General features: G+C 37.3%; 1 protein-coding gene across 1 annotated transcript in view; it reads right to left on the bottom strand.

Moving 5' to 3' along the window:
* Positions 1–22,500, bottom strand: part of LOC127420187 (collagen alpha-1(XXIV) chain) — a 144,173-nt gene that overhangs the window by 219 nt on the left and 121,454 nt on the right. Inside the window, exons 47-60 of the mRNA XM_051662241.1 lie at positions 20,456–20,563; positions 17,613–17,720; positions 17,149–17,256; positions 14,704–14,757; positions 14,340–14,402; positions 11,807–11,860; positions 11,619–11,654; positions 10,599–10,634; positions 10,262–10,288; positions 10,076–10,114; positions 7,487–7,655; positions 7,296–7,405; positions 2,626–2,832; positions 1–2,392 (exon numbers count right to left, since the gene is read on the bottom strand). The exon at positions 1–2,392 is cut by the window's left edge and continues 219 nt beyond it. Of these exons, the coding sequence (XP_051518201.1) occupies positions 2,246–2,392; positions 2,626–2,832; positions 7,296–7,405; positions 7,487–7,655; positions 10,076–10,114; positions 10,262–10,288; positions 10,599–10,634; positions 11,619–11,654; positions 11,807–11,860; positions 14,340–14,402; positions 14,704–14,757; positions 17,149–17,256; positions 17,613–17,720; positions 20,456–20,563 (1,266 nt within the window). The 3' untranslated portion in view covers positions 1–2,245. The remainder of the gene's footprint in view (positions 2,393–2,625; positions 2,833–7,295; positions 7,406–7,486; positions 7,656–10,075; positions 10,115–10,261; positions 10,289–10,598; positions 10,635–11,618; positions 11,655–11,806; positions 11,861–14,339; positions 14,403–14,703; positions 14,758–17,148; positions 17,257–17,612; positions 17,721–20,455; positions 20,564–22,500) is intronic.

Below are 22,500 nucleotides of genomic sequence, written 5' to 3'. Positions count from 1 at the left end.
ATATTTGACATAAATAAGAATTTTAACTAGATGGTAAGTGACCAGATAGATCTCTGAGAGATATAATTTATTGGAGTACAGTATTTTTGGGGTAAAAAAAAAAAAAATCTATAACATAAATAAACATATTATGTCAAAATATACACAGAGGGGAAAAAATACAAATAAAAGACTAACTAATGCGTAGCACAATGGAGAAGTCACCCGACCCCTCGCAAGAGCACATTTTCATTACGTGCATGTTCATTCCAACTGAAAGTACTTACGTACATGATTATATTTTGTCATGTGATGCACACACTTTCAAATTGATTTCAACTGATTTCAAATCACATAATGTGACATAATGGTTCACAAACTGAAAATCTGGCATGTCTCCATGTACTGTGGGGTACTACTTGAGATACTCGTGACATCTCTGTTAGGGTCATGAGTGAGCATTCTCCTTAATATAAAACGTATATTAAGCCAATGTATAACATAACTTATCAACACAATGTTCATATAAATTAGGTTTGTTCTGATCGAAATGACCAAATGCAAAAGTTAAACAGAAGAAGCCAGCACAAACAAACACCTTAAGGCCAGAAACATACTTCACGCAAGTACGCAAACACAAATACTTAGGCATTGCAAGTGTGCGGTCCCATTGAACATATTCATGGGCACTCTTGCATTATTTTGCTGGCAACAAACCTCCGTACTCAAGGGGGCGATAGAGTTACCTTCAAATGTCTGTGCCATCAAACCGGATGTGTTATTATTCAGGTAGCTAGCAATAAAAATGTCACCAATGAAACTAATTTTTAATAAATCGCTTAGCAAGACTCTTTAAACAGACAGTAAAAGAACACCATTTAACATCTAACGTCTGCTAAAGCGCCCCTTGCCTCTATGCGTACTTGTGTTGAGTTATGAATTGCGCTCGTTCACACACTTAAACACACAGAATTGTGCTCTGATACAATTCGAAATTAACGACGCAAAGAAAAACTAAAAACTTGTGTAGCTTGAAGTGTTTGCATTCCCGTACTTGCACATTAAGAATTGCGCTCTGACACATTTCAGAAGATAACGACACACAAAAAAAAGAAAAACAGGTTGCGTAGCTAGAAGCATTTGCATTCACATACTTGCACACTGAGAATTGCACTCTGACACATTTCGAAGCGTAATGATGCCAAAAATCGAGTTTGCGTAGCTAGAAATGTTTACGTTCACGAACTTGCACATTGAGAATTGCGGTATGACACATTACGGAAAGTTATGATGCAAAAAATCAAGTTTGTGTAGCATGAAGCGTTTGCGTTCGTTCACATACTTACATGTTGAGAATTGCTCTCCGACACATTTCGGTACTAAAGACACACAGAATTAATTTTACTTAGCTAGAAGAGTTTGCGTTCATGTACTCGCACATTAAGAGTTGCGCTATGACACATTTAAGAACATGATGCAAAAAATTACATTTACGTAGCTAGAAGTGTTTGGGTTCACAAACTTGCACATAGAGAATTGCGCTCTGACACATTTCGGAAGATAACATAAAAAAAAATAAAAAAAATCGAGGTTGCGTAGCTAGAAGCATTTGCATTCACATACTTGCACATTGAGAATTGTGCTCTGACACATTTCGGAATGCAGCAATGCATAACATTTTTTGCATTAACATACTTGCATAGATGTTTCGGGCCTTACACCTGAACACAAGCACCTGTATGTGAAGGAGGTAGAGCACCATCTAAAGGGAGGTACGAGTTCAGGTCAGGGTTTTCATCGTTTACTAACAAGAAAAACCTTGTTTGACAATGTAACCATCAATGTTTCAATATCAAACGCTCAATCCACAAGGTATTGCACGTTTGTTTGTGAGCCAACGGCACCCTAGAATTTGCGCCTTGTTGACGGGGCATGTTGCCCTACGGGGGCAAATACTATTTCAGGTTTGGGTGGCACTCTTGCCACTTGACAAACTGACCCACAACACATTATAATCAACAGATTAAACACAACAGCAGTCTCTCGATACATGCTGATGTCTTGTGCTCTAGAAGAGCTCTCATTGTTTCTTTACAGCGTTTGTTCTTCCATTAAAGTCAGCCGTAGTCAAAACGAGAGGTTTCCTCTCAAGGTTTTTGAAACGTCGTAGGACCTACAGGAGTATGTGTTGTAGTCGCCCAGTGCACCATTGACCTGATATCACAATCGGCTGTTAGAGCTAAAGTCCTTCAGTGATTTCACAGGCTCACAGGAAGCAGACAGGGCCCAATTCCAGATGTCGCTGGTCCACGGGATGTGAGGAATGGAGACCTAGTATGTCAATGATGGGAAGCTGTTGAGTGTCCTGGGTTTGAAACTGGAAGCTGGACTGATGCCAGTGACCATCACGGATCTGTTAGAAGAAACAGAATGAGAAGAGTCTAATCAATGATGGATTGAAACACAATTATGGCATTCCCGTTTTTTGATCTTCAATTACATTTTGTTCATATTAAGGGTTAGTGATTTGAACAAACCCCAAACCTAAGATTTGAACTTGTGGTGTGTATCTGGTCCCACACCATTTGTGATACAAACATTAGTATTTATTTTTAATTCGGATTCAAATCACTCTCACTCTCTCACCTCACAGTTGTCCAGAACCCCATCAGGCCTCAGAGGCGAGTTTTCTGTGAACACCTGACCATTCCAACCCCGGAACCGCAAGGCCCCAGGTGTCTCGATGGCAAAAGTTGTCGGGTCATTGTAGCAGTGGAGGGAGATGGTCTGGGTTGCCGTGACACTCAGCAAATGTAAAAACTTCATCTGGACTTTTCCAACATCAAATGGCATCTGTAACCACAACAAAAGTAAAAAAATTCAACTAGACTTGTCAAAAATTACACCATCGAGGACAGCCAGAAATCTTGGGGTCGTGTTTGACGATCAGTTGAACTTCACGGACCACATTGCAAGAACAGCTCGATTATACAGATTTGCTCTGTACAACATTAGGAAGATCAGACCCTTTCTATTTGAGCATTCTTTACAACTTCTTGTCCAAGCTTTTGTTATATCTAGACTGGACTACTGAAATACTCTTCTGGGAGGACTTCCTGCATGTACAGTCAAACCTCTGCAATGGATCCAGAACTCAGCAGCACAAATGGTCTTCAAAGAGCCCAAGAGAGTGCACGTCATGCCTCTCTTCATAGAACTGCACGGGTTGCCAATGGTTGCTCGCATCAAGTTTAAGGCATTGAGTTCGCTTACAGAACAACCACTGGCTTCGCAATGCCCTATCTACACTCACTACTTCAAGTCTATGTGCCCTCCAGAAGCTTACAATCAGTAGGTGAGCGGCGCCTCGTGATGCCATCTCACAGAGGCACAAAATCCCTTTCCCGGACATTCTCTTCGACTGTTCCTCGCCGGTGGAACGACCTGCCAAACCCCACCTGAGCAGCTGATTCTCTAACCACCTTCAAGAAATATCTAAAGAGGCATCTCTTTCGCAAGCACTTGACTTGACATAATCCTACTAATGCAGTAACTGCAGTCTTCTTTCTTCAAAAAATAAAAAACATAAAAATTTAAATCCATTCTTTTACCACTGTCTTTCACCTTCCACTCTACTTGGCCTTCTGCGACTTCTCAGAGGCCATTTCCACACTAGTACGTTTTCGTTTGAAAATGCATGTTTTTCTCTACGTTTTGGCCTTCCGTCCATACTGAGACACCAAAAACTGAGCTTTTTCGAAAACGCTCTTCCAAGTGGATACATTTGGAAAACGGCGTCTTTGCGTTGTAGTGTGGACAGAGGAAACCGAGATATTTGAAAAAGATGACGTATTTGTTGTCATGTGACGCAGGCATGTGATCCATTCAACCCAAAACAATCAAGATGGTGGCCCGTGTTGTAGCGGCGTTGTTGTGCCTGCCATTTACTTTGATAGCGTTGTTAAAGATAAATGTTACTTTGTACAACCTTCACACTGCATTCCTTCAAAGGCGACGGGAAGTTTACTCGGAATTGCTGTCCGGCGACAAAACACAAGGACAAAATCCTTAGGATGAATCGCTTCTGTTGTATTCCTCATTTGTAAGGCGCTTCGGATAAAAGCATCTGCTAAATTAATAAATGTAAATGTAATGTTACGCATTAGACAATTAAATGCATTAAACATTGCATCGACACGGATCGACAAACATTTCACACACCGCGACTAAGACTTTTTTTAATAGTTTTTATAGTATTTAGAAAGTTATTTCATTTTTATATTTTTAGAAATAAATTATCAATATATTTATAATAATTTATGCATATAAATATTTATATTAAATTGATGTAAAATATTGTAGAATATAATAATTTATAAATAACTAAAAAAGTATTTAGATAATCAATATTTTTAAGCCGATTGTTTTGTTTTTTGTTTAACAGGTAAAAAAATTATCAGACTAGATGAGGACATCTCCTTTAAAATTAAAAGGGGTCATGTCATAAAGAATAAAATTTTCCTTGATATTTTGACACATAAGAGGTAAATTTCAGAACTCAAAACTTGCAATGCAATAAAAGCATTTATTGAAACCAAGCTGCAAAAATGCCTTTTTGTACTTCTGTACTTGCATGACTTCCCTACGTCACGTGGGGTGCATTAATTCATGACTGCCTCATAAACGCCTACTTTTACATCAGTGCATCCTTGGCCCCGCCCACTGGTGCTTCAGTTCGTTGACTGAGAGAGAAGGACAGACAGGCCTACTGTGGCCTAACTATTCCTGAATACCAAAGGGGAACCATCTGGACTATTTTCACTTATTTTTGTATTTAAACATGCACAGACAGACATCTTTGACCGCTTGATACATATTTCACGCTGCTTTTAAAAGACACGGTGTCAAGTTACAACTCTGAAGAGGAGAATCCATTCTCTGTCATTCAGCTGCTGTGCCTCTTGCTATTTTGAGCACAAACGCGTTCATGTTCTTTCGCCCATCTGCGCTATTTTTAATTGTTTGGTGTATGAAAACATGCGCTGGATGGACGTCTTTGACCATTTAGATGCATTTCCGGTGATGTAAATTTCAGTGCAGGATGATACTGGAAACTATATGTGTGTGTAGTTTACACCATGCTTTGGACTATGTATGTGCATCATGTGGATGTGTCCTCAGCATATTTCAGCGTGGATTGCATGTTTTTTTGGCGATCAACATGGATTGCTTGTGAACCACTTATAAAACGATTCAAGCTTTGCAAAGGAACTGTTATTGAAGGATGGGGCAGTTAAAAACACTTGGACCCAATGCAAAACATTAAGTAAACAGTTCCATTTATGAATATTTCAAATGTCATGACTGTTTGATAGTTTATGGTGCTGACACTGTTTACAAAGGGCGCGAAAACACGAACTTTCTAAACCGTTTATTTGTGTTGTTGGCAGTAGTAGCGACACCACGTGCAGCGCAAAATGAAATGGGACATCTGTTTACCGTTAGTGCAATGCGTCGCAATGGATACTTCCGTGGTAGACAGCATCATTGATTATAATGGGTTCTATTGCTTTTGACGCAACTCTTGCATCTGGTGTAGACAGGGTGCGAGTGTTAACAGTTGTGCTTGATATGAGCAGTTTAATACATTCGGATGCAATGTGTTGGATGCGTGTAAACCCTGAAATTATAGTTTTATAATGTTGTGGCGCTTGTTCATTCACTTCAGATTGAGTTTCAAATATGGCTGATTTTGAGTCATAACAGTGGGCGTTTCCGTTGAAGTTTTAAGGAGGCACTTATGCCAAAACCGAGCGTTTTAGACAGAGGGCCAGAGACAGGGTGGAAAATGATCATATATTACTAAACCATGACTGTTTTAGTGCAAAAAAAAAAAACAAAAACAAAAAACTTGCTAACATTATAAGTGGACCTCAGGGAAGATAATAAAACTATTAAACAAAAGAGCATTTCATGACCCCTTTAAAATCAGATTGTGCTGCAGCATGACTTAAACAGTTTCTTCGTATTTTGGGAAGGAAATTCTCACTCTTGGTACAGAAATATGTTGAACATTTGGACTCATTTTTAATGATTCAGTTTGAACTTTAACTCTGTAAAAAGCAAATTACTGTAAAATTACACCTTTTACTTTAAAACTTTAGACTTGATGGAAATTTAAGTATATTCTGTTGAATTACTATTGCCCTTGACCTGAATACTGATTTCTTCTCTTTTTATGATTGACTTTTTGTGTTTGGATGTTCTTAATGTGACACTTGGGCAAATTAAATTTCCCATGGGGACAAATAATAAAACTGTACTGAACTGAACTGAAATCATGGATTTAACCATGGTTTTTCTGTTTGTATTTTTATTTCATTTTATTTTATTTTTTTTCTGGATTGCATTTTTTTGCCTTAATACAATTTTTATTAAATATTTATTTATTACATTTATTTAATCCAAATCATATTTTAAATCGCAACCTTTTGTGCAATGCTGAAAAAAAACTAATTAAAAAGAAAAAAAAGGAAAGAAAGAAAAAGTGGGTCTCCACTGCTAATGTGTTGGCTTCTACTGGTGCAATTTTTTGTGTTGGGGATACCGTTAGGGACCAAAACATATCTGTAATGGAAACCAATACAAATCATATAATTCTAATGGAATATGGTCCAAAACACACCACACTCGTAATGGCATTTTTAGTGGAAACCATTAGAATTTCTGTTGTTTTTGTTTTGTCTTAAATATAAATCACACTATAATCACACCTGGCCATGTCGCGATTTGAACTTGACAAATCGCCATTCATTTCATACCAAATTTTTCAAATTCTGTGTAACTCCACATTTAACACTTAATTCCATTTTTAAGGAATTTTCCATTTATGGAATCCATGTTTTCCGCATCGCAGAAATCATAAGGCCCTATTTAACTAATCTGAAATACCAAATGAAATGTGTTTTTATCTCAATATCTCCAATAAAGACAAAAGTAACTTATTTATCTGCACTATTACTGGTACTTTATAAAAATCTTTTCAAATTAATTCTATAAGCGTTACTTTTGGTGTTAACCGAATGAGTGTTAAGTTGCCCCAAAGAGTATTTGTATATGCAGGTCACACTTAAAAATCTCTGACCGTCATTGCATTAGATAACAAAACATGAAAGCAAGTGTCATCTACATTGAAATTTTCCTAGAGCTTTTCTCAGAACTAACTTCTATCTGAGCCATTATTGATTTTTACAGTATGAAAGGCCATGTTTAAGGGATATTGAGCACTGGTAACAGCTGGGCGTGTACTGCAGTACCTTATCCGTGGTGACAGGATGTAAACAGGTCTGTCCGCCTGCAGTGAAGTTACAGAACACCTGGATAGCATCTGATGTGCAGCCAAGATTCGGATCAATCCAGAAGATTCCTGATCAACACAAGAACCACAGCCAATATGAATGTGCTGTAAAAATGAATCAGTGAATGAATGGATGAATGTTGTTCTCACCATCAGTCATCTTGTGTTGGCAGTCGAGCAGATCTTTACAGAAGCGTGCAGGGTTTTCACGTGTTCCCAATGGTGTTTTCATATTGTTAATGACGCTGTTCAGATACTGTAGGGTTTTGAAGATCTCAGCGTTCTGATTGGCCACAGACCCATCTGTGTTCTGATAACTCTGAAGAATAACAGAGAAAACACTAGAACATCAGACAATAAAGCCCCGCCAGAATGTCGTGACAAAAACGTCAAATCTGTGGATTCAGAGGGCATGACAATATTTTCTGTTTTTATGAAATAACATCGTAAGAAAGAATTCTTGAGAGATCAAATTCTTTCCTAGTTTAGTTTTTAACATTTATTTATGATATTTAGTTTTTCCTCGTTCAAGCGAACCGCCTGTGGTCAGAAATGGCACATTTTAACAATCAACAATCGTCATATCAGAAATATGCAGAAAAAACAATTAAAAAATCTGTTTTGTATATAGTTATTAGACACTTTAAACCAAAATATTCTGCATCTGTCCTAAAAATACAAAAAAGTTCATTTTCTTGGTTGATACAGCAAAGGTGTTGAAAACAGCATTTGGGAACATCACTTTAAAAACAATTATGCGTTAGCATTGTTGTGTTACTGGGGTGCTATATCACGAAAAAAGTTGACGCTTAAAACGTGAAAGTTCCCGTACACACAAGTCAGGCATATGAGATCATTTGAAAGCTTACAATCTGAATTTTTAAGAGATTACCAACACTTTTGCATTTATGTTACTTAAAATAACAAAATAACGACTCAAAACATTCACGTTTAAAATAAGCGCCACCTAGAGGTCATGGGGTAGAAATATTTCTATGAAAATAAAAGTCCTTCACATAGCACCCAAATGGACATGTCATATATCAAATGAAAGCTCTCATTCTCAGGAATGTGACTGTATAGTTTATTTTGTTACCCTAATACCACAGTTCAAAAGATTTTCAAAAGAATCAAAGTGAAATATGATTTCTGTAAGTCATTCAATACAAATGTCTCTTTTATTTTGTGATCATTGCTGCTGTAAGCCCCAAACAGCCAAAAACGTTATATCTGCTTTTACCGTAGGGAGTTGTCTAAACAATTAGCCATTGTTTACATGTCTGTGAGCTTGCTTGGCTGAATAATCCAATGTTATATCTTAGATGTTCAGAACAAAATATGCCATCCAGCAGGAAAAGCAAGCAAAACAAATAATCAGAAAAATATATTTTTGATTATTGATGACATTTTTATGTTAGCGGGGAGGATCTAAGCTTTCTAATAACACCTAGATTGAGCTTCTTGTCCACCCAGAGGCCGAGATATTCAATGAAACAATGAGGGTGGTGCTTGAACTGAAAATTAGACTGAATGTCTATGGACGAGCACATCTGTGAGGGCCAAAATGCGTGAGAGCACCACCTACATTTCATATCTGTATATTGTGATGGAATGTGATAGAGAAAAAACATCTTTTTTTCTCGTGCTTTCTGCCACCTAGTGGAATAAATTTAGAATTTTTAAAGTGCGGTAGAGGGAACAGAACCAGAACAACATGTTTACAAATTTAGGCTGAAAAAAAGTTATTTAAAAAAAATTATATATTCATTTATTATAAGATTCTAAACACATACAATGTGAAAAGTGAATATTTTGAGTCTTTTTTATTTTATTTGGGGGGGTTCTCTAAAACATTAGACCAATTTTTTGCAATTAGTCCACAGTATGTGTGAATGGTGAGCTTTTAAATTTGAGTTTGAAGAATTGCGGGTGGCAGCCCAAAAATGCACCAGAGTTTAAGGAGTTAATAGAAGTAATTATTTATGTTACTTCATTACTTATTATGGCTGTGTTTATGGCTTTATGGCTAAGTACTGTGTTCGTTAATAAAATACAATTAATTTGTACTGATTTCCTTCATCTTCTTCTTCTAATTATTATTATTATTATTATTATTATATCCGACTCTAGGTGGCGCTATAATAAGCACTTTTACATTTTCACTAAAATCTTCACAACCGTATACGCTAGAGTCAATAGCGAAACAAAACATATTTCTCCGTATAATGTATATCCAATTAATTTCCATCTATAATATATTTCTGCAAAGTTTTAAATTCATCAACTCAGATATAGTGAATTTGGGCCACGACCAAAAATTAATTGGCTTGTATAATCTAAACGATTTGACGAATTCAAATTCTTTTAATCATTTTTTATCACTACGGTCTCTAGATGATACATACAACATTTCATGTGAATCTGACCAACAGTCTTGGAGGAGTTTGAAAAAGTATGTTTTTTTTTTTATTTATTTAATTACATTTAGATTAAATACGCAAACACCATAGTGTACCTAATAAAATAACAAGTACTTATTAATGAAATTACTTTGCCGCTGACAGATCTGTTCTTTCAAATGTGATCATTTGGTCATTTTCCTCACTTTTCCAAATTGTTTGGACCCTGCTGCTTGCGGCTATATTTTTCTGTTAGTTTTATTTACTTATTTGCTAAAGCAACCTAAATATATATTATGTGGATGAGTGGCATGTTAAAATGCACACAGTGCAGTTTTACCTCCAGATGAAGACCGGTGATGTCCACATTGACGCGTATCTGTTGGTCGAGAAAACCAACCATCAAACAAAGATTAATAATGTCCTTGAAGATTATGTTTACAAAGTTAAGGTTTATTTAAAATGCAGTGGACGCAGCTACATTGAGCTAGGTTAAGTCATGTTAGATGACATGTTTGTGTCTTACCGATGGGCCGGGTGAACCTGGAGGCCCCTGTCAGAAAAATACAGAAAACAAGAACATCACTCAACTGTATGTCACAATGCATTTAAGACTGCATAAACAAAACCAGTTTGTAACACTTTATAAAGTTCATTAGAACTATTGAGTAGATTTGAAAATGTTCTGAAGAAAAAGTGAAAGTATAATAAGAATAAGTATAACATTCTTTAATACTCGGGGTTAAGCGTTAGGCCTTAGCGAGCACCTCAAACTAACACTATTAGTGCATGTTGTCATCATTACTACAGAATAAACAAAATGTATAAAGTATATAACAGTATATTGATTTATTGTAACATACCTGTGGCCCTGGATTGCCCTGTGGCCCCTGCGGCCCCTGAAAAAAACAAATCAGAGCTTTTAATCATCTGAGAATCAAACGTTCACAATCACTAATCCAAAGCAACTTAAAGTAAACATTTTTACTACAGGTTCAGTTCCTTGAAGTCATACATAGGGTTTGAACCTACAACCTTTCAGTTACTAAGCTCAGATGTTTAAACACTCGGTCGCAGCACTCTGTTTGAGATGAAATGAGGTCAGTCTGATTTGGCTAAATGTGAAAGTATATTTGAATGGGATTATTGTCTTTGCGGTTGGGAAATACTGAGTCCATACGCCAACTTGGTCCATAAATTAGGCAGCACTGTAATATGGATGACTTTATGTAAATTGTCACAATAAATGAACATTATCCACAGTCATTTGGGGTTTTTGTGAAAGTCCACTGGATTTAAAAGCTTAAACAAAGAGCAAATACTTGGCAATCCTGTTAGAGCTCTGAGGAAAAGCTTTGCCAGCAGTTTTTATGATGAAGCGTTATCGCCCCCAGAGGTCAGAGTGTGTACTTCATCCTGAATATTCTCTAGTCTATCTGTCATCCCCTCATGCAAAAGTTTCAACACATACTTTATTATTACTCTTTTCCGACATTTTAGGATAGAAAAGTCACAATTTATATTTACAAGCATTTTAGCACAAGCAGTTAGATCAGAAGGTTTCTAAGATCATAAATTAAAGTGTTCCCAAACATTTGACTGGTAGTGTATGTAATGATGTCTGTGAATGTTTATCTTCACTGTGTGAAATCTGTTTTGTCTTTGAAGAGTGCGAGTAGTTTATATAGACACACACACACAAGACTTAAACTCTCTCTTTATGTGTAGTTATTTTAGAAATATTGTCCTCAACTGTGGAACAATTGTTCGATGAATCTTTAATCATTCATCTTTAGGCGTTTTTTGCTTTTAAAACACTGATCTGAGAGCAGACTGAACAGCCCTGTGAAATATCAAGTAATATCCATGAGCAGATATCTTACCATCTCTCCACGGCTTCCTTTAGGTCCTCTGGGACCCTGAGAAACAAAGCCATGACAGCAACAGTTTTACTGTCTGACATTTGTCTTGCATAACTGTAAGTCAAGCAATACAATAACCAAACCAAACATCTTATTAATAAACACAATAATGAAATACACTTTTCAAATATCACAAAAGAGTGACTTACAGGTTTCCCCTCTGGACCGATCATTCCTACAGGACCTACAGGACCAGAGAAACCCTAAAACACACACCAACACATCAGTGCCAGCATTACAGGACAGGATGGATATTAAACATGAGATGAGAAGAAATTAGGAGAAAGAGAAGAGATGAGACGATATGAGACGAGATGAAACGAGAAGAGATGGAAGAGAAGAAACAAAAGAAGAGAGGGCCGAAAAGAGATGAGAAAGAGTTGAAATGGTATGATATGAGATGAGAAGAGACTGAAGCGAAGAAACAAAGAGAAGGGCGAAAAGGGATGAGAAAGAGGTGAAATAAGATGATACGAGATGAGAAAACATGAAAGAGAAGAAACAAAAGAATAGAGAGGGCTGAAAAGAGACAGGAAAGAGATGAAATGAGATGAGATGAGAAAAGACTGAGCGGGAAAGAAAAGGAGAGATAATACAAGATGAGAGAGACAGAAGATAAGATACAAAAGAATAGAGAGGGATGAAAAGAGACATGAAAGAGATGAAATGAGACGAGATGAGAAAAGACTGAACGGGAAAGAAAAGGAGAGATGATGCGAGATAAGAAGAGATGGAAGATAAGAAGAAGAAGAGGGCTGAAAAGGGACGAGAGACAAGACAAATGAGAAGGAGAAACAGATTAGATGAGACAATATGAGACAAGATGTGCGAGGCAGAAGAGAAGGAAAAGAAGAGAGGGCCAAAATGAGATGGTAGAGATGAGACAACATTAAATGAGATGAGATGAGATGAGACGAAAGAGAAGAAACAAAAGGAGAGGGCTGAAAATATACGAGAAAGAGACTAAAAAGAAACAAAATAAGAGACGGGAGAGATAGAACAAAAGAAGAGAGGGCCGAAAAGAGATGAGAAAGAGATGAGATGAGACAATGAAAGATGAAATAAGATGCAATGGAAGAAAAGAAACCAAAGAAGAGAAGGACAAAAAGAGACGAGAAAGAGAAGAGATAACATGATATGAGATGAGATGAGATGAGATGGAAGATAAGAAAAAGAAGAGGGCCAAAAAGGTACGAGAGACGAGACAAAATGAGAAGGAGAAACAGATGAGATGAGACAACATGAGACAAGACAAGATGTGAAGAGATGGCCGAAAAGAGACGGGAAAGAGATGAGAATAGATGGAAGAGAATAAACGAGAAAAAAGGGCTGAAATGAGATGAGAAAGAGATGAGATCAAATGAGATGAGATGAGAAGAGATAGAAGAGAAGAAACAAAACAGAGAGGGATGAAAAGGGATGAGAAAGAGATGGAACAATACGAGATGAGGTGAGAACAGTTTAAACGAGAAGAGATGGAAGAGAAGAAACAAAAGTAGAGAGGACCGAAAGAGACGGGAAAGAGTTGAGATGATACGAGATGAGATGAGACTGAAGATTAGAAACAAATGGAAAGCCAAAAAGGGATGAGAAAGAAATGAGACGAGATGGCTGAAAACAGACAAGAAAGAGACTCTAGAGAAACAAAATAAGAGACAATAAGAGATGAGAAGAGACGGAGGATAAGAAACAAAAGAAGAGGGACGAAGAGATGTGAAAGAGATAAGATGAGACTAAAGAGAAACAAACTAAAGAGACGATAATAGATAAGAAGAAATGACAAAAAGGGACGAGAAAGAAATTCAATTAAATAATACTAGATAAGAAGAGATGGAAGATAAGTAAAAGAAGAGGGCCAAAAAGGAACAAGAGACGAGACAAAATGAGAACGAGAAACAGATGAGATGAGATGAGACAATATGAGACAAGAAATGAGACAAGACAAGATATGAAGAGATGGAAGAGAAGAAAAACGAAGAGAGGGCAGAAAAGAGATGGGAAGTAGATGAGACAAGATGAGAAGAGATGAGAAGAGAGCGAAGAGAAGAAACAAAAAAGAGAGGGATGGAAAGAGACGAGAAAGAGATGAGACAATATGAGATGAGCAGAACTAGAAGAAAAAAACAAGAGCTGAACAAAAAGAGACGAGAAAGAGATGAGACGAGATGATACGAGAAGAGACAGACAAGAGTGAGGGTCAAAAAGAGACAGGAAAGATGTGACGAGACGAAAAGAGACGGAAGAGAAGAAATTACAGAAGAGAGTGCCGAAAAGAGACGAGAAATAGATGAGACGAGACAAGATGAGATGAGAAGAGATGAAAGAGAAGAAACTAAAGAAGAGTATGATGAAAAAACGACAAGAAAGAGATGAGACGAGACGAGATAAGAGACGGAAGAAAAGAAACAAAAGACTAGAGTGCTGAAAAGGCGAGAAAGAGATTAGATGAGACAATATGAGATGAGATGATATGAGGAGAAGAGACGAGATGAGAAGAGGCAATAAAAGAAGTGAAGAGAGATGAGAAGAGAAGGAAATGAGATGAAACAGGACAAGACAATGAGAAGAAGAGATACTCAAAAAGAGACGAGAAAGAGGTGAGATGAGACGATACAAGACAAGATGAGAAGTGATGAGACAAAAAGATGAAAGAGGGGCAAGTAGAGACGAGGCAAGACTCACCAGAACACCCACTGGCCCTTTGGGTCCAGGAATTCCGGTCAGCCCCAGATCTCCGTTTGGTCCCTGAAACACAGCAAAAAGATCCATTTAATAACTTGATTTCAGAATAAATATTGAAAAAATCTGATAAAAGCTGTTGCAGTTTATCTGATTTCAATTAACAGTCCTTCTGACCTCTGTTCCACGTTTTATGTTCTATACTGGATTATGTTCTTTACTGTTAATGTTTTGATATCAGCAGGGCCCATGTAAATTGCATCTGCGTTTCTCTTCACCCTGTTGCAGATAAGTCTAAGAATCCGGCCTTGCAAAGTTCAGGCGTGACTGCAGTGTAACGCAGCTCTTCCAGGAGTTGAATACTAACCTTTGGTCCTGGAAAACCCTGGAGTCCTCTCATACCGGCATCTCCCAGCTCACCCTGTAGGTAAAAACACATGCCAACATGACTGACCGTCACTCAAAGCAGCCAAAAAAAAAAGTGGGTCAAGATCCAGACCATAATACAGCCTGGAGACAACTTCCTGCGTCTATTGTACTCCAAGACACTCTACACTCTATTTAGTGCCTCAACACACTCAAGGAGTTTCTGTCGTATTTCTCTTTGCCTTTTTGGATTTAACCTTCTGTACAGACACAAACACACGCTATGGAACACTTCCATCAGAATTATGTCTGTCTTAAAGAGGGCAACCTACTGTTTGTCAACATCTACAATCCCTCGACTCCCAAGACTGGCACAAACGCACATTCCATTCACTCAAGGGCTGTAAGGTGATATTCCCTCTCTATACGCTTGGAATGCCAGCTCCGTTTGGGCTTTATTGTCCTTTCCGGAGTCATGTAAGAAAATTGAGCACCTTGTTGGTCCCATGTTTACCCAAACGATCCCCTTACCTTCCTCGAGACTTCTTGGGCACTTACATTTCTTGCCAGGACCCTTCTCGTCTGTCTAGAAAGGTCTGAGGAACGAACTTGCCATTATTTTACATCTTCCTCACGTCTCAGCAGAGGCGTGAACATCCATGTTTGATAAAATACTCCAAGAGGTGGAAAGAGGAGTTACAAAACTCGGCTGTCTGAGGTTCACTGGACAATTAATCTAAGACAAGACCTGCTTTGATTCCAGGAAAGATCACCTGGATTTAGAAAAATCCTATCACAAGGACGGAATCAGTTAAATAACTTTGGCTTTACTACTATTTTTTTGCCGTATATGACTCAAATCAATTTAGTTTTCTGGATGCTGGTCTCCATAATGGGTTGCTTCAGGCTTCTCAACTAAGTTCACCGGCATCATGAGAAAGATCATGCATGAAGCAGTGAATGAGTATGTATGAATGTGTAAAATACGCCATTTTTGTCATGAGCAGTGTTGGGTTTCATCTGATTCCAAAGTAATTAGTAACTGTAATCGAATTACTTTTTAGTCAAAAAGTAGTGTAACCCATTAAAGTTTCAATTATTGTGAATATATTACAGTTACTAAGTTTCAATTACAAAGTTAATTACTTTAAAGTACATTACTTGGGTTACACATATTTCTCTGCCGTTTTTATTTTAGCGTTTGAAAGTGAAGTCTCCTCAGCTCCTGAGGGATTATGGGATAGTAAATTGTCCAGTTGATCCGCACTTCAGAATCTCACCAAAAATAGTAGATCATCGGGTATTTCACACTTACTGTTTTATGAATACTGACGATTCGGACAAACCATTCCATTAGCGGGGGCCTGGGTAGCTCAGCGAGTATTGACGCTGACTACCACCCCTGGAGTCGCGAGTTCGAACCCAAGGTGTGCTGAGTGACCCCAGCCAGGTCTCCTACGCAACCATATTGGCCGGGTTGCTAGGGAGGGTAGAGTCACATGGGTAACCTTCTCGTGGTCGTGATTAGTGGTTCTCGGTCTCAATGGGGCGTGTGGTAAGTTGTGCGTGGATCACGGAGAGTAGCATGAGCCTCCACATGCTGTGAGTCACCGCGGTGTCATGCACAACTAGTCACGTGATAAGATGCACGGATTGACGGTCTCAGAAGTGGAGGCAACTGAGACTGGAAACTGAGCATTCCAAATTGGGAGTAAAAATAAATAATAATAAAAAACATTCCATTAGCATATTATTTTTGGCATACTATATACAGTAATAGGTAAGTATGGATATCCGGACGCAGCAACTCTAAAGGCCCGGTCTGTGGGTCAAGAAAATCTGGGTGGCGCACGGTCAAGCCACACGGCTGTGCTGATGCCAAAAGTTGTGTCATGCATACTGTGCGCGGAGCGATCAGCAACGTGGACAAATGAAGCATATTTTGGCCTTCAGGGAGAAACGCATGGTTCAGAGTGTAGGACTTGCGTACAATAATTGGAATTGGAAGAGCAGAAAATAAACTTTGCTATGAAAATTAAAGTAAGTAATTTGTAATGTGATTGCATTTCCGAAAAACTAATCAGCGAAAGAATCAGATTACAATTTTAAAGAAGTGATTAGTAAATTGCAGTAGATAACTTTTTTGAGTAATTTACTCAAAACTGTTGTCTCGTGATGAAAGGATCGCAAAACAAGTCTAATGACATGGTCTTTAGGAAACTTATTGGCTGAACAAAAATACTTTAAAATCCTTGCAGTATTTATGAAATATATTGTGAATATTCCATATATTTTGTCCAGCCTTACTGTGGTACTGGCTAAATGATTACCATCCACATGTTCCATGATACTCCAAGAGAATGGCAATACACAGGAAATCAATGTGACTGACAGAGAGGTGGTTGATGGGAGGTTGAGTAGATACATGAGAAATCATGACACTCACTGGCTCTCCCTTGGCACCTTGCTGTCCTTTCGTGCCCTGGTCTCCAGTCGCCCCCTCCATGCCTTTTATGCCCGCTGGTCCTCTGTCCCCCGCTAAACCCATCTCGCCCTGCAGATACCACAGAGGTAAAGGTCAGGATGTGAAAAGGAGACTCTAGGTCAAAAGGTTGGCCATTATCGGAATGGAATACTAGTGTACAGCATACTGTGCAGTATATACTGATATTTCTTAAATAGCAAGTGAAACAGTGTGCAGTATAAAACAATAACTCTTTCAAACAACTATTTGCTACATTGTGGTCACATGTCCTCATTGCATTGTTTAATTCAGCGAGTGCCGTCCATTTATCATCTCGGTTATTTTGCAAACCAAAATTTGTGTTACAATGTCATACTTTTTGGCCGTTGAGATAGAATAAAGGTTAATTGGAGAAGACAACATGAAAAACGCAGTTTTTTATTTACTTTTAACCCCGCTGGACCGCTCTCTCCGACGACACCAGGAAGTCCGAGCTCACCGCGTGGACCAGGAAGTCCCGCCCTCCCCTCTAGACCTGTATCACCACGCTGACCCTGCAAACACATCAATCAAAGCAACAGCCAATCAGAGTTCAGTATAGTCCAGAAACTGCTTTCTAAAGATCGAAGATCTTCAACAGAATTTAGATATGATCTTGTAGCGAATCCAAAATCATTTTGCTCTAAAAATTGATATGACATTTTGTAAATAAAAAAAATGTCTCTTGATGCTGTGAGCATGTGTGTGTGAACTTTCAAACACACTTTGAAGAGTTGAAACCAAAGCAAACATTCCATTATGGAAAGTGTATAAAAAAGATGTGATGAAAAGAGGTGGTGAAAGAGAATGGAGGAGAGAAACTAATTAAGATTGAAGTGTGGCCGCTGAAAACGGCATTTATTGCACACACTGTCTGCAACTTTTTAGCCCCTGATTCACTAAGGAATTATTCAAATCAGGCGTGAACATGCCCACAAAATCTGTACTGAATGCAGTTTGCAGAGAGAGAGAGAGAGAGAGAGAGAGAGAGAGAGAGAGACAGGAGTTTGTTTACTTAGATTTAGCACACATTGATGGACAGCTGGTGTCATGATGCCAACACAAATACCTGCCAGTCATGTGTATATTTGTTGGATCTCACCGCATTTGGCACTTGGTTATATAAGCACAGCCTACACACACAAAACCTGTTACTGAATGTTGCCCAAAAGCAGCTCTAATGATCCGTCAACATTCATTCCTACAATACGCATACAGAATTTATTCACAGCTGCGTGGGAAGACGAGAATGGAAAGAACAAAAAAAAAAAAACAACATAAATCTTCCTAAATGAAAGACACACATGGACACATCAAATGCTGCTTTCAGCTGAATCAGCAAAACATCTGGACGATCTGCAAACATTTAACATCGCATGCAAACTGACTTACATTACTGTGCATTTACTTGACAGACAAACGGGCAGATATAGAAACACAAAAGTAAACATAATTGATGGAATGTCTCACAAAACATCACTCTGGCGATTTTTATGACTAGCTAATAGGCTAGTTTCGGAGGGCTCCGCAAATCCTAAAAATATGGAATTTGCAACAATATTGTGGGATATTTTCAATGACAGTACTGTATGAATTACATCCGTTTACTGATTACCGTTTACTCAATATGCCAATTAAGCAAGCTGACATATGCGATGCAGCGCAATAAAAACTAAAAGGTAACAGGCAAAGAAACAGTAGCATTAATTTAATACTTACAGAAAAATCTAAAAAAACTGTCATTAAAAACGCAATGAAATCGCATAGAAAGCCACAGCCGTCATGACATACAAAGACAACAGATTTTAACCTCCTGAGACCCCCGCGTGACAGCTGTGTGCATTTTCCATTCCCCTTTTTGATTTGTAACTAGTAGCCTCTATGAAACATGCAAAAAATAAAAATAAATAAATAAATAAAATACAAAAAAGTTTTCCTAAAAATTGATATCCACATATGTGGACAGCGAGACTAAGTTGTGAAATTTTAAAAACCACCAAGCTATAGAAAGTCACATTTTTTTAATCAAATTGTGTATTATGTTTTCAGGAGTGTTGATTATTAATGTTTTTGAGACGTTACAGACATTACATCAGAAATTAGCATAATTAATTCTGATTCAATGTAATGTCCAGCATCATCCAATCACTGCCAACCATGTTAAAATAAAATGATACATTATAAATTCTGAATCTATGTACTGATTATCATTGTCTCATGTCTGCCAAACATCCTGAGTGATCCAAACATCATCTGCAGCCTGAAAGTGAACTTTTGAGCGGATTTTAGGAGTGAATGCACTTCACTATAGAAAGCTATAGGGTGCTCCCTTGCTCCCTATTTAGTGAATGACCTCCATTGTGCTGTTTGTGTGCACTGGTCTCAGAACAGTTCAAAATGCACCTCATTTTCATCCTAACTCCATATAAAGCCTCTGAAAGCAACATTTTCCACTTTTTGGATGAACCCATTGATTCTCAATGTAATAATGCACAGTAAATACAGGATATTTTAACTGAAACTGAGCCTACAGTCCACATACGTGGTCATTGTCTTTAACAGCGTGCCATTTCGTGATAAATCGCTCAATTGTAAAAATGCCATATTGTATGAAACTAGAGACTCTAATCTTTTGACTCAAACAGGTTTCAATGTAAAAACTTAATTAGATTTCTTACCAGATGCAGTTTTGTTGGCATTTCTGCCAAAGACAAACTCTGCTGTGATCGGCGCCATGTTGTTTTGTCACATGACTTGAAAGTTGAACCCTTTACTGACAGCACAGATTCTCCTGAACTGAGATCAGTCAGTTTAAATTAAATTAAATTATGCATTGCTTATAGCGAAGCCAAAATACAATGTCCACGCATGTGGACCACGTGGTAGAAAGTCAATAAAACCTTAAAACTGAGTCGGATAACTGTGCATTCATTCAACAGATGGCCATTAAATAGAGAAATAAATCATTATCGAACTGATGGCACGTGACAATGCAGCTCAGTCTCACTTATCAGAGCGACACCAAAATCTCACTAGCTTTAACAAGCAAGTCAACATGAAATCAAAAATGACCCTATTTACTTTCTTAGTACACTTTCCTGGTCTTATTGTAACTGATTCATCAGTGCATGTTATTCTGACGTCACCAAGCCCTCGTATTTTTTCGACCACCTGCCATATAGAGACACATTTTACCTACTGTGTCTTTGTTTGTGTATGCATATGTGTGTATTGGTTATTCCACACTCACTGTTCTGCCTTTCGATCCAGGGAGACCCAGAAACCCGGGAAGACCGGGAAGTCCATCAGATCCAGGGTATCCTTCTGTCCCTCTGGGCCCCGGCAAACCCAGCGGCCCCTAAAACACGTGACAGAAATGAAAAGCATTTAGACATTCAGAGGGACTTGTGTCAACATGCCAAGTGATCTAAAAATTATTTTACGTACACTTTACACAGAAGTTTGTTATTGTCACATTACTGGTGAATTACTATTGTAAGAATGGTTTTTATGAATTATTTACACAGAAATGTGTAATTGTCACATTATATTGTCACGTTACTGTTGAATTATGTAAACTGTGGTATTTAATTTCCACAGTTAATTTAATACATCAATTTCGCAAGAATGGTTTTATAAATTATTAACACAGAAATGTGTAATAGTCACGTTTTTTACATTACTGACGAATTATAAAATGTTGCATTTAATTCAATGTGACAATTACGCAAGAATGGTTTTACGAATAATTTAGACAGAAGTTCGTTGTCTGCATTATACTGTCATATTACCATCGAATTACTTCAATTCAATGTGACAATTAAGAATGCTTTTATGAATGATTCACAAAATTCTCATTATATTGTCATGTTACTGTTGAATTAAAATTCAATTGTGGTATTCTATTTAACGCAACAATTTCGTAAGAATGGTTTTACGAATAATCTACACAGAAGTTCGTTATCATTGCATTATATCGTCACGTTAAAGTCGAATTACTTCAATTCAATGTGAAAATTATGTAAGAATGTGTTAATGAATGATCAACAGAAATTTGTAGTAGTCACGTATTTTTACGTTACTGTCGAATCAAAATGTCGGATAAAACAAATTTAATTTGAGAATTACATAAGAATGCTTTTACGAATGATTTACACAGAAATTTGTTGTCATTGCATTATATCGTCACGTGATTGTCGATTAACTTCAATTCAGTGAGAAAATTACATACTGTAAGAATGCTTTTACGAATTATTTAGACAGAAATTCGTTGTCATTGCATTATACGGTCATATTACCATCGAATTACTTCAGTTCAATGTGACAACTAAGAATGCTTTTACGAATGATTCACACAAATTTGTTAGTCTCATTATATTGTCATGTTACTGTTGAATTATATAAATTCTGTTATTCAATATAATGCAACAATTTCGTAAGAATGCTTCACGAATGATTTACACAGAAATTTGTAATCATCACATATTTTAACGTTACTGTCAATTATAAACTATCGGATTTAATTCGATGTGACAATTAAGTAATGATTTACGCAGAAATTCGTTGTCATTGTATTATATCGTCACATTACCGTCAAATATCTTTCATTCAATGCGACAATTATGTAAGACTGTGTCTATGAATGATTTACACAGAAATTTGTAATCGTGACACATTTTTACGTTACTGTCAAATTTTTATCTGTCAGATTCAATTCAATATGACGTAAGAAAGCTTTTACGAATGGCTTACGAAAAAGTATTACTCATTATAATGTCACATTACTTATGAACTGCACAAACTGTGGCATTTCATTTAACACCACAATTTCGCAAGAATGCTTTTACGAATGATTCACGCTAAATTGTTAGTCTCATTACATTGTCATGTTACTGTTGAATTAAAATTAAATTGTGGTATTCAGTATAATGCAACAATTTCGTAAGAATGCTTCACGAATTATTTACGCAGAAATTTGCAATCGTCCAATATTATTAAATTAGTATTGAATTATACATTTTTCCAGTTAATTCAGTGTGACAGTTACACAAGAATGCTTTTACAAATGATTTAATCCGTTGGAATCGCATTAAACTGTCATGTTTCCGTCAAATTGACAATTATGTAAGACTGGGTATATGAATGATTTACACAAAATGTGTAATTGTCTCATATTTTTAGCGTTACTGTCGAATCACATTGTTATTGTTGCATTATATTGTCTTGTTACTGTCAAATTACATAAATTGCGGTATTCTATTTAACGCAACAATTTACGCAAGAATGGTTTTACGA

The sequence above is a fragment of the Myxocyprinus asiaticus genome, chromosome 29 (genome assembly GCF_019703515.2).
Source record: "Myxocyprinus asiaticus isolate MX2 ecotype Aquarium Trade chromosome 29, UBuf_Myxa_2, whole genome shotgun sequence".
Taxonomy (NCBI): domain Eukaryota; kingdom Metazoa; phylum Chordata; class Actinopteri; order Cypriniformes; family Catostomidae; genus Myxocyprinus; species Myxocyprinus asiaticus.
The sequence above is the reverse complement of the archived record's forward strand: the minus strand, read 5'-3'. Positions and strand labels throughout refer to the sequence as shown.